We start from the raw sequence: 16,756 nt of genomic DNA on the forward strand, positions 1-16,756 counted from the left end.
GTACAAAAATTATAGGGTAGTTATAATGGGGGACATTAATTATCCAAACATAGACTGGGATAATAGAGGCATAAAGGGCAGTGAGGGGCAAGAGTTCCTAGACTGTGTTCAGGAAAATTGTCTACAACAGTATGTTGCTCATCTAACGAGAAAGGTGGAACTGCTGGACCTGGTTCTTGGAAATGAGGTGGGCCAAGTGGATCAAGTATCAGTAGGAGAGCATTTAGGGGATAGTGATCATTGTATCATAAGGTTTAGGTAGACTATGGGAAAGGAAAAAGAGCAATCCAGGGTAAGAATAATTAACTGGGGGAAAGCCAACTTCAATGGGATAAGAATGGAGCTGGGGCGAATAAATTGGAGTCAAAAACTGGCAGAAAAACCAGATGATGAACAATGGGCTACCTTCAAAGAAGAGATAGTTTCGGCACAGTTAAGGTATGTTTCTTCGAAGAGGAAAAATAGGGCAAACAAATCCAGAGCTCCCTGGATGACAAAAGAAGTAGAAATTAAGATAAAGAAGAAAAAGTGTGCCTATGACAGATGCCAGCTAGAAAATACTATTGAGAACCAGGCTCAATATAGAAGGTCCAGAAGGGAAGTGAAAAAGCAAATAAGAGAAGCAAAGAGAGAGCATGACAAGAGACTGGCAGCTAGCATTAAGGGAAATCCCAAGTTTTCTATAAGCATGTAAATAGTAAAACGGTGGTAAAAGGAAGAGTGGGGCCGATTAGGGACCAGAACGGGGAATTACACATGGAGGCAGAGGACATAGCTGAGGTATTAAATTAATACTTTGCATCTGTCTTTACCAAGGAAGAAGATGCAACCAAGGCAATGTTGAAAGAAGAGGTAAGTCAGACACTAGAGGGGTTTAAAATTGATAAAGAGGAAGTATTAGATAGGCTGTCTGTACTTAAATGAATAAGGCACCAGGACCAGATGAGATGCATCCAAGGATACTGAGGGAAGTGAGGGTGGAAATCACAGAGGCACTGGCCATAATTTTTCAGTCTTCCTTAGACTCGAGGGTGGTGCCAGAGGACTGGAGAATTGCAAACATTACATCCTTGTTCAAAAAAAGGTATAAAGATAAGCCCAGCAATTACAGGCCAGTCAGTTTAACTTTGGTGCTGGGAAACCTTGTAGAAAAAATAATTCGGGACAAAATCAATAGTCACATGGACAAATGTGAGTTAATTAAGGAAAGCCAGCATGGATTTCTTAAAGGAAAATCATATTAACTAACTTGCTGGAGTTTTTTGAGGAGGTGACAGAGACGGTTGATGAGGGCAATGCTGTTGATGTGGTGTACGTGGACTTTCAAAAGGCATTTGATACAGTGCCACACAACAGACATGTGAGCAAACTTGTAGCTCATAGAATAAAAGTGACAGTAGCAACATGGATACGAAATTGGCTGAGTGACAGGAAACAAAGAGTAGTACTTAATGGATGTTTTTCGGGCTGGAGGAACATTTGTAGTGGAGTTCCCCAAGGATCAGTATTGGGACCCTTGCTTTTCCTGATATATATTAATGACCTAGACCTTGGTGTACAGGGCACAATTTCAAAGTTTGCAGATGATATGAAACTTGGAAGCATTGTGAACTGTGAGGAGGGTGTAGAACTTCAAAAGGACATAGACACTGGTGGAGTGGGCAGACAGGTTGCAGATGAAGTTCAATGCAGAGAAATGTGAAGTGATTCATTTTGGTAGAACATGGAGAGACAATACAGAATAAAGGATACAATTCTAAAGGGGGTGCAGGAGCAGAGAGACCTAGGTGTATGTGTGCATCAGTCATTGAAGGTGGCAAGACAGGTTGAGAGAGCAGTTAATAAAGTATACTGTATCCTGGGCTTTATTATAGGGGCATAGAGTACAAGAGCAAGGAAGTTATGTTGAACTTGTATAAGACACTAGTTTGGCCTCAGCTGGAGTATTGCATCCAGTTCTAGGTGCCGCACTTTAGGAAAGACATGAGGGCATTGGAGGGAGTGCAGAAAAGATTCACGAGAATGGTTTCAGGGATGAGGAATTTCAGTTATGAAGATAGATTGGAGAAGTTAGGACTGTTTTCCTTGGAGAAGAGAAGGCTGAGAGGTGATTTGATAGAGGTATTCAAAATGATGAGGGGTCTGGACAGAGTCAATAGAGAGAAACTGTTCCCACTCGTGAAAGGATTGAGAGCGAGAGGGCATAGATTTAAAATATTTGGTAAGAGAAGCAAAAGTGACATGAGGAAAAACTTTTTCATCCAGCGAGTGGTTAAGGTCTGGAATGTACTGCTTGAGAACGTGGTGGAGGCAGGTTCAATTGAAGCTTTCAAAAGGGAATTAGTCTCTTATATGAAAAGGAAGAATATGCAGGGTTATGGGGAGAAGGCAGGGGAATGGAACTGAGGGAATTGCTCTTTCAGAGAGCCAGTGCAAACTCAATGGGCCGAATTGCCTCCTTCTGCACTGTAACGATTCTGTGATTCTGTGATATGAAGCACCCATCAATGAGGGCCCCTGGGAACCTGCTGGGAGGCACGCAGGGCTTTCCTGGTGGTCTCCCCAAATGGTGGCGAGCCCTCCCAACGTGGGCCAAATGCTCGCTGGGGCGGAAGGTGGACCTTAATTGTGCTCTTAAATAGCTCAATTGGCTGCCCGGCAGGTAGCTGGGCCACTGAGGTGCCCACCACTGGCAATATACCGTGGAGACAGTAAAATGTCGGTCACCCCTCCTGATGCCTTCCCACCCCTACCACCGCCCCCGCCCCCCCCACCCCACAGTCCAAACCCAAGAGGCAGGAAAATTCAGCCCAGAGGTAATGTCTCAGGTCTGTGAACTTGCATCACAAAAATATAATTCAATCTGTGGCAATGGCCTCAATTTTGTGGTGGGAGCAGAAGACAATGGCTGGGTATCAGACAAGTAGTTTGCCAACACAAATTTTGAAGAGGGTCAAGAAAGATAGTGGAGAGGTAGAACTGAGTGGTCTCAGTGCACCTAAGGAAGGTGAACTCATGTCAGTGGATGATATTGACAAGGGACAGCATGTGTATGAGGAAGATGAGCAGGCAAAGGCCAGCCCCTTGGGCAAATTCCAGAGGTAATGGTGCAGGAGTGGGAAGAGGAGCCATCACTGGAGATACCTTCGTTACAAGCGGAACCAAGCAAGGCCAGAACTACTGAGCTGGACAAGGTCGGAGACGGTTTGGAGGAGGATCATGTCAACCATGTCAAAGGCTGTAGAGAGGGAATGTATCATAGTCACAGAGGATGTATTTTGTGACTTTGATTTTCAGGCTATTTCAGCAATTCAAACATGGAGAGATTCAAGCATGGATAATTTCGAAATGAGGCCAAGATGAAACCACAAATATGCAGTACTTTTCATTGTTCAGTTGGAGATGGAATGTCAAAACTGATAAAAGATTCTATAACAAGATCCATTTAGTTTGCATTACAAAGATGTCCATTACAGGCATAAACAAAAGATGAGATGACCTGAAGTGGCACAATGGGCCCTATGTTTGAAAATTATTTACCGAAAAACAGTCAAGGATACAAAACATCCTGCATCCTGAGTAAATGTGACTGAAGGAATGTTTTGCGGATGGTAGCAGAGGGTTGCTGTGGAGCACAGCAAAGAACTATTTCATAAGATTATATGAAATTATAAACAAAAGGTGTAATAGGTGTACTGTCCCAGCAAACCAACTGCCAAGCTCTGTTCACCATACAAGGTAAACCGCCATTGAGATATGCCTCAACCACAGTAATACTTGCATGGTGCCAGGTATATGGATTGCATACACATACGTGAAATTGATATTAGGCAAAGACAATTAACGATGTTATAACTTCCTCCTCTTGAATTATTCTTGCCTAAAAGATACAAGCAGGACAAATTTCACCCTCTAAATATATTGGCCCCGTGATCCCCATTGAGCTCAAGATGGAGATTCAGCATTATATACTATTGAGCCAAGGTCCCTTATAATTAGCCTATTATTTGATGACTTATGTAGACCTATTCATGGAAAATAAATTAGTCTGGGATTGAATATCCTCTCCAAAGCCAGCTTATAAGAAAACAAATCAATAACAAATCAGTATGATATACTATATGTGTTTAAATAAATGGAATTTGATAGTCATATATCTTTATTTATCTGAGTTGTTTTGTTGTTTCATGGGATGTGAGCATCACTGGCGAGGCCAGCATTTATTGCCCATCCTTAATTGCCCGTGAGAAGGTGATGGTGAACCGCCTTCCAGAACTGTTGCAGTCTATATGGTGTAAGTACTCCCACAGTGCTGTGAGGGAGCTCCAGGATTTTGACTCAGCAACAGTGAATGAACAGCGATATATGAACAGGGCGGCACAGTGGCGCAGTGGTTAGCACTGCAGCCTCACAGCTCCAGGGACCCGGGTTCAATTCTGGGTACTGCCTGTGTGGAGCTTGCAAGTTCTCCCTGTGTCTGCGTGGGTTTTCTCCGGGTGCTCCGGTTTCCTCCCACAAGCCAAAAAGGCTTGCAGGTTGGTAGGTAAATTGACCATTATAAATTGTCACTAGTATAGGTAGGTGGTAGGGAAATATAGGGACTGGTGGGGATGTTTGGTAGGAATATGGGATTAGTGTAGGATTAGTAAAAATGGGTGGTTGATGGTCGGCACAGACTCGGTGGGCCGAAGGGCCTGTTTCAGTGCTGTATCTCTAATCTAATATTTCCAAGTCAGGATGGTGTGTGACTTGGAGGGGCACTTGCAGGTGGTGGCGTTCCCATGCATCTGCTGCCCTTGTTCTTCTGGGTAATAGAGGTTGCAGGTTTGGAAGGTGCTTTTGAAGAAGGCTTGGTGAGTTGCTGCAGTGCATCTTGTTGATTGTACACACTGTTGCCACTGTTCGTCGGTGGTGGAGGGAGTGAGTGTTGAAGGTTGTGGATGGGGTGCCAGTCAAGTGGGCTGCTTTATCCTGGATGGTGTCGAGCTTCTTGAGTGTTGTTGGAGCTGCACCCATCCAGGCAAGTGGAGAGTATTCCAATAACACTGCTGACTTGTGCCTTGTAGATGGTGTACAGGCATTGGGGAAACAGGAGGTGAGTTACATGCTCTGTTAACCACAGCATGCATGTGGCTGGTCCAGTTCAGTTTCTGGTCAGTGGTGACGCCCAGGATGTTGCCAATGGAGGATTCAGTGATGGTAATACCATTGAACTTCAAGGGGAGATGGTTAGATTCTCTCTTGTTTGAGATGGTCGTTGCTCGGTACTTGTGTGGCGCCAATGCTACTTGCCACTTATCAGCCCTAGCCTGGATGTTGTCCAGGTCTTGCTGCATATGGACATGGAATGCTTCAGTATATGAGGCATCGCAAATGGTGCTGAACATTGTATAATCATCAACGAACATCCGTACTTCTGAGCTTACGATGGAGGGAAGGTCATTGATGAAGCAGCTGAAGATGGTTGAGCCTAGTACTTAGTCGATCAAGAAAGTTTAATTGCAAGGTTTCCCACCCCCAAGTTTAGAACTCAAAAATCCAAACTTACAGAATTAAATAAGGCATTCAGCAAAACGTCTCCCAACAAGGCAATGTGTTTGCAGTGCTTGAATGGAAGTTTTTGGGGAAAATTGTTAAGAATCTGAAAAAATGCATTTTAAGGAATTTGTAGGGGCAATTTTAACCCTGCCCATTTGGCAAAAACCAGGCATGTGAGCAGTTAATAAAAACAAGAAATGCTGGAACCACTCAGCAGGTCTGGCAGCATCTGTGGAAAGAGAAGCAGAGTTAACATTTCGGGTCAGTGACCCTTCTTCTGTGAGCAGTTAAGATCATCCAGAAGACTTACTGACTGATGACCATCTCCCTTCCTGCAGACACCAATTTTAAACTCACTTCTTTGACCAGGAGTCCTCCCCCCGACCAGCAGATCCATTTACTCGCCTCCAGCATTCTCCCTCCACCTGGACCCCTCCCTCTAGCCTCTTATCCGCTCTTGATCTTTGCATTGAAAAATGCGCTCCGTTCTCTCAGATCTAACCCCAACATTGTGATCAAACCTGCTGACAAGGATGGTGCTGTTGTTGTCTGGTGTACCGACCTCTGCCTTGCAGAGGCTGAGCGCCAACTCTCGGACACTTCTTCCTACCTCCCCGGACCATGACCCCACCACCAAACATCAAGCTACTGTCCACAGGACTGTCACTGACCTCATCTCCTCTGCAGCTTCCAACCTCGTAGTCCCGCAACCACAGACAGCCCGCTTCTACCTCCTTCCTAAAATCCACAAACAGGACATGTCCTGGCAGACCCATTGTCTCAGCCTGTTCCTGCCCCACTGAACTTATTTCTTCCTATCTTGACTCTATCTTTTCTCCTCTGGTCCAATCTCTTCCCACCTATATCTGTGACTCTTCTGACACCCAACGTCATTTTCACAATTTCCAGTTTCCTGGCCCTAACCGCCTGCTCTTCACTATGGACGTCCAATCTCTCTACACCTCCATTCCCCACCAGGACAGTTTGAGGGCTCTCCGCTTCTTCCTTGAACAGAGGCCCAACCAGTCCCCATCCACTACCACCCTCCTCTGCCTGGCTGAACTTGTTCTCACATTGAACAACTTCTCCTTCAACTCCACCCACTTCCTTCAAGTAAAAGGTGTTGCTATGGGTACCCGCATGGGTCCTAGTTATGCCTGCCTTTTTGTGGGATATGTCGAACATTCCTTGTTCCAGGCCTACTCAGGTCCCCTCCCCCAACTCTTTCTCCGGTACACTGTTGACTGTATCGGTGCCATTTCCTGCTCACGCCCTGAATTGGAAAACTTTATCAACTTTGCTTCCAATATCCACCCTTCTCTCACCTTTACATGGTCCATCTCTGACATGTTCCTTCCCTCCCTCGACTTCTCTGTCTCCATCTCTGGGGATAGGTTGTCTACTAATATTCATTATAAGCCCACCAACTCCCAAAGCTACCTCGACTACACTTGTTCACACCCTGCCTCCTGTAAGAACTCCATTCCATTCTCCCACTTTCTCCGCCTCTGACGCATCTGCTCTGATGATGCAACCTTCCACAACAGCAGTTCTGATATGTTTTCCCTTTTCCTCAACCAAGGATTCCACCCCCCCCACCCCACCCCCACTGTGGTCCTTAAACGTCTCCGACCCATTTCCCGCACCTCTGCCCTCACCTCTTCCCCTCTCTCCCAGAACCATGACAGGGTTCCCCTTGTCCTCAATTTCCCCCCATCAGCCTCCACATCCAAAGGATGTGATACCACTACCAAATGCATCTTCTCCTCCCCTCCCCTGTCAGCATTCCAAAGAGATCGTTCCCTCCGTGACACCCTGGTCCACTCCTCCATTACCCCCGACACCTCGTCCCCTTCCCACGGCACCTTCCTATGCAATCGCAGGAGGTGTAAAAGGAGGTCCTTTTACTTCCTCTCTCCTCACTATCAAAGGCCCCAAACACTCCTTTCAGGTGAAGCAGCAATTTACTTGTACTTATTCCAATTTAGTGTACTGTATTCGCTGCTCACAATGCGGTCTCCTCTACATTGGGGAGACCAAACGCAGGTTGGGTGACCACTTTGCGGAACACCTCCGCTCAGTCCAAAAACATGACCCCAAGCTTCCAGTCGCTTGCCATTTCAACACACCCCCCTGCTGTCATGCCCACATCTCTGTCCTGGGCTTGCTGCAGTGTTCCAATGAACATCAACACAAGGTCGAGGAACAGCAGCTCATTTATCATTCAGGCATGCTGCAGCCTATCGGACTGAACATTGAGTTCAATAATTTCAGAGCATGACTGGCCCCTCCCCTTTTTAACTTTAATTATTTTTATTTTTTATTTTTATTTTATTTCAGTTTGTTTCATTATTCAATTTTTTTTTTTACCATGTGCCTGCCCACTTTTTTTTCATGTTTGTGCTTTTGGCTAGGGCTGACACTTATTCTGTCATTTAACACCCTTTCTGCAGTAATGCTTTGTCTTTCACTACACCATTAACACACTCTTTACCTTTGCCCCATGATCTCCTTGTCAGCTATTCTCTGTGACCCTCTGTCCTATCAACACCTTCCCTTTTGTTCTCTTTTGCCTCACCCCCGCTTTATTTGCTTAAAACCTATTACATTTCGAACCTTTGCCAGTTCCGATGAAAGATCACTGACCTGAAACGTTAACTTTGCTTCACTCTCTGCCAGACTTGCTGAGTATTTCCAGCACTTTTTGTTTTTATTTCAATTTTAAACTTCTGTTCTGACCAAGCAACAAGGACACTCACTGGAAACTGCCAGAGTCCTTTTTTATATATTAAGGTAGGGCTCCGATAATGTAATCAGGGCTTGACCTCTAATTTAACCAATGTCTTGTGTGAGGAAACCATTGCAGCTTTCCCTGTTAGGTGAAGCTAGCAGGCCGGGAGCCCAAGCCACACCAGATTCCGCTCAGACCTGCCAGCCAACTTATGCTTTTGTTCAGTTATGAGAGAAGAACTGATACTGGACATAGAAATGAATCCCAAGAGTTAAAATCTCCCAAGGCTCACACTTCCATGGTCAGGGGGATTTTGAACTCTCCAGCTCCCGCTGACCTGACTTCCGACCCAAGCTAGAACAGGGCTCTATATACAAGTAACTAAATGTTAAATGAAGAGAATGTGACACAAGGCTTATTTTCTTTCATTACGGCACCAACAAAATTACTAACTTTAAGATAAAGATGCTGAGCATGTCATATTTGATTCCTGTTATAATTAATGTTATACAACTAGCATGCAGCTCTCCATTAACAGCAAACACTTCTAGCCAGCAGAGAAATTACTGTATGAAACTGGAAGAGACTAAAATAGTTCTATAAATGAATGAGTCCATTGAATTACTCATCCTTTAATTGACATGTCTGTATTAAAATTGATGATCCTATAAGTACTTTATTGGTTTTTAAATTTGAAAATCAGATTGTTTAATACTCCTATTTTCCAGTGAAAACAACCTGCAACGTAGATGAATTCCAGTGCAACAATACACTTTGTAAACTCCTATCATGGCTATGTGATGGAGAGGATGACTGTGGAGACAACTCAGATGAAAACCCAGAAACTTGTGGTATGTTAATCATGTTCTTTTAAATTCATTAAATGCTGCATCGTATGCATTTCTCAAGAGAAAAACAATAGTGCGATATGCTGAGAACTCCAGCACATGAGATTGATCTGTGAAAATTGGGAAGAGCATGCTTAAAACTAATGGGCTTTTCCTGTTCCTGAAAATATTCAGTCACTGTAGGAGGTAATCAAGTAAGGTATGGATGCTAAGAGAGGGTGCAGCCCAGTTATGACATGGTTGCTGCAGCTGGTCCCAGGTGGGTGTGTTTCAGAAATTTATTGAAAGGGTTTCCCCTGAGTGACCTGAAAGCAGGACTTGGTTTCTAGTTGCAGTAGGTAGTGGCAGCTGCGTAAAGGGAAAGCAGGCATCAGGTTGGAGGTTTGACCTTGGCTAAGAAAAAGGTAGCCATATAATATGGCAGCCAGGATTGGGGGAGTTGTCAATATTGAGCCACAGACCTGGTTCTTTAGAGCCACAAGATGGGTGTGACTGTGGGCAATGACATCATCTACCAGGTATCTTGGTGATGCAACTGGAAAGTTTCAGAAATAAGGATGCAAACAAGTCATCTACCTTAGAGACCAAGCTTGGAGAACTCTATCTAAGGTAATTAAATTAAAGAGCTAGGTTTAATCACAGCAGCCATGTATAATGGCAGTAAGAAAGGCAAGAAACTGTTACAGGAACTAAGTGAGAGATTCACTGGAAGTATATATATGGAAGACCTTTCAGAAGACCTGCAGACTCGGAGGGCAGAGTTCCAGAGCGGGAAGTATAAAAAACTTACCTCGGGGATTCTCGGAGCAGACTCGGAGGGTGGAGTTCCAGAGCGGTAAGCATAAAAAACTTACCTCGGGGATTCTCGGAGCAGACTCGGAGGGCGGAGTTCCAGAGCGGTGAGTATACAGAGTAAGTTACCTCGGGTGGGGAAAAAAAACTGAAAAAGTGACGTCACAGGAAAGCTATGACCTGATTGGCTGGTAGGGAATCTGTACCGAATTTGAAAATAAAACTGATAAAAATTGATTAAAGCACTAATTAATTAATTAATAAGTAGAGTAACTAAACCAGAGGGAGGAGATTACTGTATTTAGTTAGCATTTAGTATTTATTGTAGAAACCTAGCACTCGGGACCATATAGTTAAGTGTATCATAATTTAGTAAGGATTTAATAAGTATTTATTTATTTTATATTACTTAACTAATTAGTGCCAGAAATGACAATTAGAGGGGTGAAGTGCTTCACCTGTGAGATGTGGGAGGTCCGTGACGCTTCCAGCGTTCCGGACGACTACATCTGCAGGAAGTGTACCCAGTTGCAGCTCCTCACAGACCGCATGGATCGGTTGGAGCGGCAACTGGATGCACTTAGGAGCATGCAGGTGGCGGAAAGCGTCATAGTCAGGAGTTTTAGAGAAGTGGTTACACCCAAGGTGCAGGCAGATAGATGGGTGACCGCTTGAAGGGGCAGGCAGTCAGTGCAGGAATCCCCTGTGGCTATCCCCCTCTCTAACAAGTATACCGTTTTGGATACTGTTGGGGGGGATGGCCTATCAGGGGAAAACAACAGCAGCAGCCAGAGCAGTGGCACCACGGCTGGCACTGTTGTTCAGCAGGGAGGGACAAAGCGCAGAAGAGCAATAGTTATAGGGGATTCTAAAGTCAGGGGCACAGATAGGCACTTCTGTGGACGTGAAAGAGACTCCAGGATGGTATGTTGCCTCCCTGGTGCCAGGGTCAAGGATGTCTCTGAACGGACAGGGGGCATTCTGAAGGGGGAGGGTGAACAGCCAGAGGTTGTGGTACACATCGGTACCAATGACATAGGCAGGAAGAGTGATGAGGTCCTGCAGAGGGGGTTTAAGGAGTTTAGAGATACAGCACTGAAACAGGCCCTTCGGCCCACCGAGTCTGTGCCGACCATCAACCACCCATTTATACTAATCCTACACTAATTCCATATTCCTACCACACCCCCACCTGTCCCTATATTTCCCTACCACCTACCTATACTAGGGGCAATTGCTAATGGCCAATTTACCTATCAACCTGCAAGTCTTTGGCATGTGGGAGGAAACCAGAGCACCCGGAAGAAACCCACGCATACACAGGGAGAACTTGCAAACTCCACACAGGCAGTACCCAGAATTGAACCCGGGTCGCTGGAGCTGTGAGGCTGCGGTGCTAACCACTGCGCCACTGTGCAGGTAGTGTTAGGTAGTAAGTTAAAAAACAGGACCTCTAGGGTTGTAATCTCTGGATTACTCCCTGTGCCACGTGCCAGTGAGGCTAGAAATAGGAAGATAGTGCAGCTAAACACGTGGTTGAGCAGCTGGTGTAGAAGGGAGGGTTTCATATATCTGGACCATTGGGCTCTCTTCAGGGACAGATGGGACCTGTACAAGAAGGACGGGTTGCATCTAAACTGGATGGGCACTAATATCCTGGCTGCAAGGTTTGCTAACGTCACTCGGGAGGGTTTAAACTAGTGTGGCAGGGGGGTGGGAACCAGAGCAGTAGGACAGCTAGTGAAATAAATGAGGAGGACATAGTAAATAGGCCAGTAGAACTAAGAGGAAGAGCAGGCAGGGAGATGTTGCTGAGCACAGCGGGACTGGTGGTCTGAAGTGCATTTGTTTCAATGCGAGAAGTATAACAGGTAAGGCAGATGAACTTAGAGCTTGGATTAGTACTTGGAAATATGATGTTGTTGCTATTACAGAGACTTGGTTGAGGGAAGGGCAGGATTGGCAGCTAAATGTTCCAGGCTTTAGAAGCTTCAGGCGGGATAGAGGGGTATGTAAAAGGGGTGGGGGAGATGCATTACTGGTTCAGGAGAATATCACAGCTGTACTGCGGGAGGACACCTCAGAGGGGTCATGCAGCGAGGCAATATGGGTGTAGCTCAGGAATAGGATGGGTGCAGTCACGATGTTGGGGGTCTACTACAGGCCTCCCAACAGCCAGCGGGAGGTAGAGGAGCAGATATGTGGACAGATTTTGGAAAGACGTAAAGGTAACAGGGTTGTGGTGGTGGGTGATTTTAACTTCCCCAATATTGACTGGGACTCACTTAGTGCTAGGGGCTTGGATGGGGCTGAATTTGTGAGGAGCATCCAGGAGGGCTTCTTGAAACAGTATGTAGATAGTCCAACTCGGGATGGGGCCATTCTGGACCTGGTATTGGGGAATGAGCCCGGCCAGGTGGTCGAAGTTTCAGTGGGGGAGCATTTCGGGAGCAGTGACCATAATTCCATAAGTTTTAAGGTACTTGTGGATAAGGATAAGAGTAGTCCTCGGGTGAAGGTGCTAAATTGAGGGAAGGCTAATGATAACAATATTAGGCAGGAACTGAAGAATTTAGATTGGGGGCGGCTGTTTGAGGGTAAATCAACATCTGACATGTGGGAGTCTTTCAAATGTCAGCTGATTAGAATCCAGGACCAGCGTGTTCCTGTGAGGAAGAAAGACAAGTTTGGCAAGTTTCGGGAAGCTTGGATAACACGGGATATTGTGAGCCTAGTCAAAAAGAAAAAGGAAGCATTTGTAAGGGCTGGAAGGCTAGGAACAGATGAAGCACTTGAGGAAAAGAAGAACAGTAGGAAGGAACTTAAGCAAGGAGTTAGGAGGGCTAAAAGGGGTCATGAAAAGTCATTGGCAAACAGTATTAAGGAAAATCCCAAGGCTTTTTATACATATATAAAGAGCAAGAGGGTAATCAGGGAAAGGGTTGGCCCACTCAAGGACAGAGATGGGAATCTATGTGTGGAGCCAGAGGAAATGGGCGAGGTGCTAAATGAGTACTTTGCATCAGTGTTCACCAAAGAGAAGGACGTGGTGGATGATGAGCCTAGGGAAGGGAGTGCAGATAGTCTCAGTCATCTCATTATCAAAAAGGAGGAGGTGTTGGGTGTCTTGCAAAGCATTAAGGTAGATAAGTCCCCAGGGCCTGATGGGATCTACCCTAGAATACTGAGGGAGGCAAGGGAAGAAATTGCTGGGGCCTTGACAGAAATCTTTGCATCCTCATTGGCTACAGGTGAGGTCCCAGAGGACTGGAGAATAGCCAATGTTGTGCCTTTGTTTAAGAAGGGTGGCAAGGATAATCCAGGAAATTATAGGCCGGTGAGCCTTACGTCAGTGGTAGGGAAACTATTAGAGAGGATTATTCGGGACAGGATTTACTCCCATTTGGAAACAAACGAACTTATTAGCGAGAGACAGCATGGTTTTGTGAAGGGGAGGTCATGTCTTACTAATTTGATTGAGTTTTTTGAGGAAGTGACGAAGATGATTGATGAAGGAAGGGCAGTGGATGTTATCTATATGGACTTTAGTAAAGCCTTTGACAAGATCCCGCATGGCAGACTGGTACAAAAGGTGAAGTCACACGGGATCAGAGGTGAGCTGGCAAGGTGGATACAGAACTGACTCGGTCATAGAAGACAGAGGGTATCGGTGGATGGGTGTTTTTCTGAATGGAGGGTTGTGACTAGTGGTGTTCCGCAGGGATCAGTGCTGGGACCTTTGCTGTTTGTAGTATATATAAATGATTTGGAGGAAAATGTAGCTGGTCTGATTAGTAAGTTTGCGGACGACACAAAGGTTGGTGGAGTTGCGGATAATGATGAGGATTGTCAGAGGATACAGCAGGATATAGATCGGTTGGAGACTTGGGCGGAGAAATGGCAGATGGAGTTTAATCCGGACAAATGTGAGGTAATGCATTTTGGAAGGTCTAATGCAGGTGGGAGGTATGCAGTAAATGGCAGAACCCTTAGGAGTATTGACAGGCAGAGAGATCTGGGCGTACAGGTCCACAGGTCACTGAAAGTGGCAACGCAGGTGGATAAGGTTGTCAAGAAGGCATACGGCATGCTTGCCTTCATCGGTCGGGGCATAGAGCATAAAAATTGGCAAGTCATGTTGCAGCTGTACAGAACCTTAGTTAGGCCACACTTGGAATATTGCATGCAATTCTGGTCGCCACACTACCAGAAGGACGTGGAGGCTTTGGAGAGGGTACAGACGAGGTTTACCAGGATGTTGCCTGGTCTGGAGGGCATTAGCTTTGAGGAGAGGTTGGAAAAACTCGGATTGTTTTCATTGGAACGACGGAGGTGGAGGGGTGACATGATAGAGGTTTACAAAGTTATGAGCGACATGGACCGAGTGGATAGTCAGAAGCATTTTCCCAGGGTGGAAGCGTCAGTTACTAGGGGACATAGGTTTAAGGTGCGAGGGGAAAAGTTTAGAGGGGATGTGCGAGGCAAGCTTTTTACACAGAGGGTGGTGAGTGCCTGGAACTTGCTGCCAGGGGAGGTGGTGGAAGCAGATACGATAGCGACGTTTAAGAGACATCTTGACAAATATATGAATAGGAAGGGAATAGAGGGATATGGGCCCCGGAAGTGCAGAAGGTGTTAGTTTAGGTAGGCATCAAGATCGGCGCATGCTTGGAGGGCCGAATGGCCTGTTCCTGTGCTGTACTGTTCTTTGTTCTTTATATATTCCCAATAAATTCACTATAAGTAGGTAAAGGTTACTTTTTCCATTTTGTTTTAAAAAGTAAAATTTCAGTGCCCACCCACAAGATCGTTCAGATGCAAAAACGGGAGAGTGTGTCTGCGGCCTGAGCGGGTTTGTGATGAGGTGAATAACTGTGGTGACAACTCTGATGAAATGGACTGTGGTATGTGCATCCATTTTATTTACATAGTATTATTAATATTCAAAATGCAAATGTATTAAGCTTCAATAATAACAGTTCACATATTTCAAACAGGCAAAAATGAATCATGTTTCAATTATGTTGTGAATTAGTAAATCAACATTTATGGTTTGGCATCAACATTGAGAACATTAAGAAGATTGAAAGAACTTTCACTTTTACAGTGCTGTTCACGTCCCAAAGTGCTTCACAGTTAATGAATTGTTTTACTTTAAATGCAGTTGCTGTTCTTTTGTGGACAAATATGGCAGGCAATTTGTGCATAGGCGCCTCAAATGGCAATAAGAACACTGACCAGTTAATCTGTTTTTGAAATTGATCGAGAGATAAATGTTGGCTGGGGCACTATTCCAACAACAGCAGGAAAATTCCCCCAGTGCATTTTTACATCCACCTATGCGAGAAGACAGCCATAGCTTAATATCTCATACGAAAGATAGCATCACCTCTGACAATGCAGCACTCTTTCAGTACTGCATTCAAGAGTTAGATTTTCTGAAGTCCCTGGAATAAGGCTTTATCCCATGCCATTCTGACTTAGCAGTAAGAGTACTACACTGAGCCAAGTTGCCAATTAGCAGAGTAAACATTTTCAAATACAGTTAAAAGATATCTAATTTAAACAGTCTTGGTTCTTGTGTTTAAATTTAAATATAAAAATAGGAACAGTGTGAAACTGGCTTCATATTTTTGTTCAACTATCTGCAAGATTCCAGGATTCTTGTTTTAAAATGTTAAGAATTCTGATTATGGGCATTTTTATGCAATTGGAAATTTCAAAGAACTATTAAGATTTGTGTTGACCACTGGGTTAAGATCTGAAATATTCCTTTGTTGTTTAGAAATACAGTATATGTCATGGATATGTTTATTTTAGAAGCCTTACATCGTAAAACTAAATCACCCACGAATGTTAAGTGCAGAGCCTACAAATGTAGGTCCCTTGCAGTCAGAAACAGGGGAATTTATTATGGGGAACAAAGAAATGGCTGACCAACTAAATGCATACTTTGGTTCTGTCTTCACAAAGGAGGACACAAATATCATACCAGAAATGCTGGGGAACACAGGGCTTAGTGAGAGAGAAGAACTGAAGGAAATCAGTATTAGTAGAGAAATGGTGTTGGGGAAATTGATGGGATTGAAGGCCGATAAATCCCCAGCGCCTGATGGTCTGCATCACAGAGTACTTAAGGAAGTGGCCCTAGAAATAGTGGATGCATTGGTGGTCATCTTCCAAGATTCTATAGACTCTGGAACAGTTCCTACAGATTGGAGGGTAGCTAATTTACAAAGGGAGGTAGAGAGAAAGCAGGGATTTATAGACCAGTCAGCCTGATGTCAGTAGCGGGGAAAATTCTACAGGCCGTTATCAAAGATTTTATAGCAGAGCACTTAGAGAACAGTGGTAGAATCGGACAGAGTCAGCATGGATTTACGAAAGGGAAATCATGCTTAACAAATCTGCTAGAATTCTTCGAGGATGTAACTAGTAGAGTTGATGAGAGGGAGCCAGTGGATGTGGTTTATTTGGAGTATCAGAAGGCTTTCAACAAGTCCCACATAAGAGATTGGCATGTAAAATAAAGCGCATGGGATTGGGGGTAGTGTGTTGCGATGGATGGAAAATTGGTTGGCAGACAGGAAACAAAGAGTAGGGAAAAATGGGTCTTTTTCCCAATGGCAGGCAGTGACTAATGGGGTACCGCAGGGATTGGTGCTAGGACCTCAGCTATTCAGAATATATATTAATGATTTAGATGAGGGAACTAAATGTATTATCTCCAAATTTGCACATGACACAAAACTGGGTGGGAGAGAGGGTTGTGAGGAGGATGCAGAGAGACTTCAGGGTGATTTGGACAAGTTGAGTGAGTGGGCAAATGCATGGCAGATGTAGTATA

General features: G+C 44.8%; 1 protein-coding gene across 4 annotated transcripts in view; it reads left to right on the forward strand.

Annotated features, from left to right (window-relative positions):
* The window catches only part of LOC137371926 (low-density lipoprotein receptor-related protein 1-like), a 1,827,029-nt gene that overhangs the window by 1,671,806 nt on the left and 138,467 nt on the right, over positions 1–16,756 (forward strand). For all 4 annotated transcript variants that reach the window (XM_068035008.1, XM_068035009.1, XM_068035010.1 and 1 more), the window contains exons 71-72: positions 8,998–9,120; positions 14,691–14,813. In XM_068035008.1, coding sequence (XP_067891109.1) covers positions 8,998–9,120; positions 14,691–14,813 — 246 coding nt within the window. The remainder of the gene's footprint in view (positions 1–8,997; positions 9,121–14,690; positions 14,814–16,756) is intronic.

The sequence above is a fragment of the Heterodontus francisci genome, chromosome 7 (assembly GCF_036365525.1).
Source record: "Heterodontus francisci isolate sHetFra1 chromosome 7, sHetFra1.hap1, whole genome shotgun sequence".
NCBI classification, from domain to species: domain Eukaryota; kingdom Metazoa; phylum Chordata; class Chondrichthyes; order Heterodontiformes; family Heterodontidae; genus Heterodontus; species Heterodontus francisci.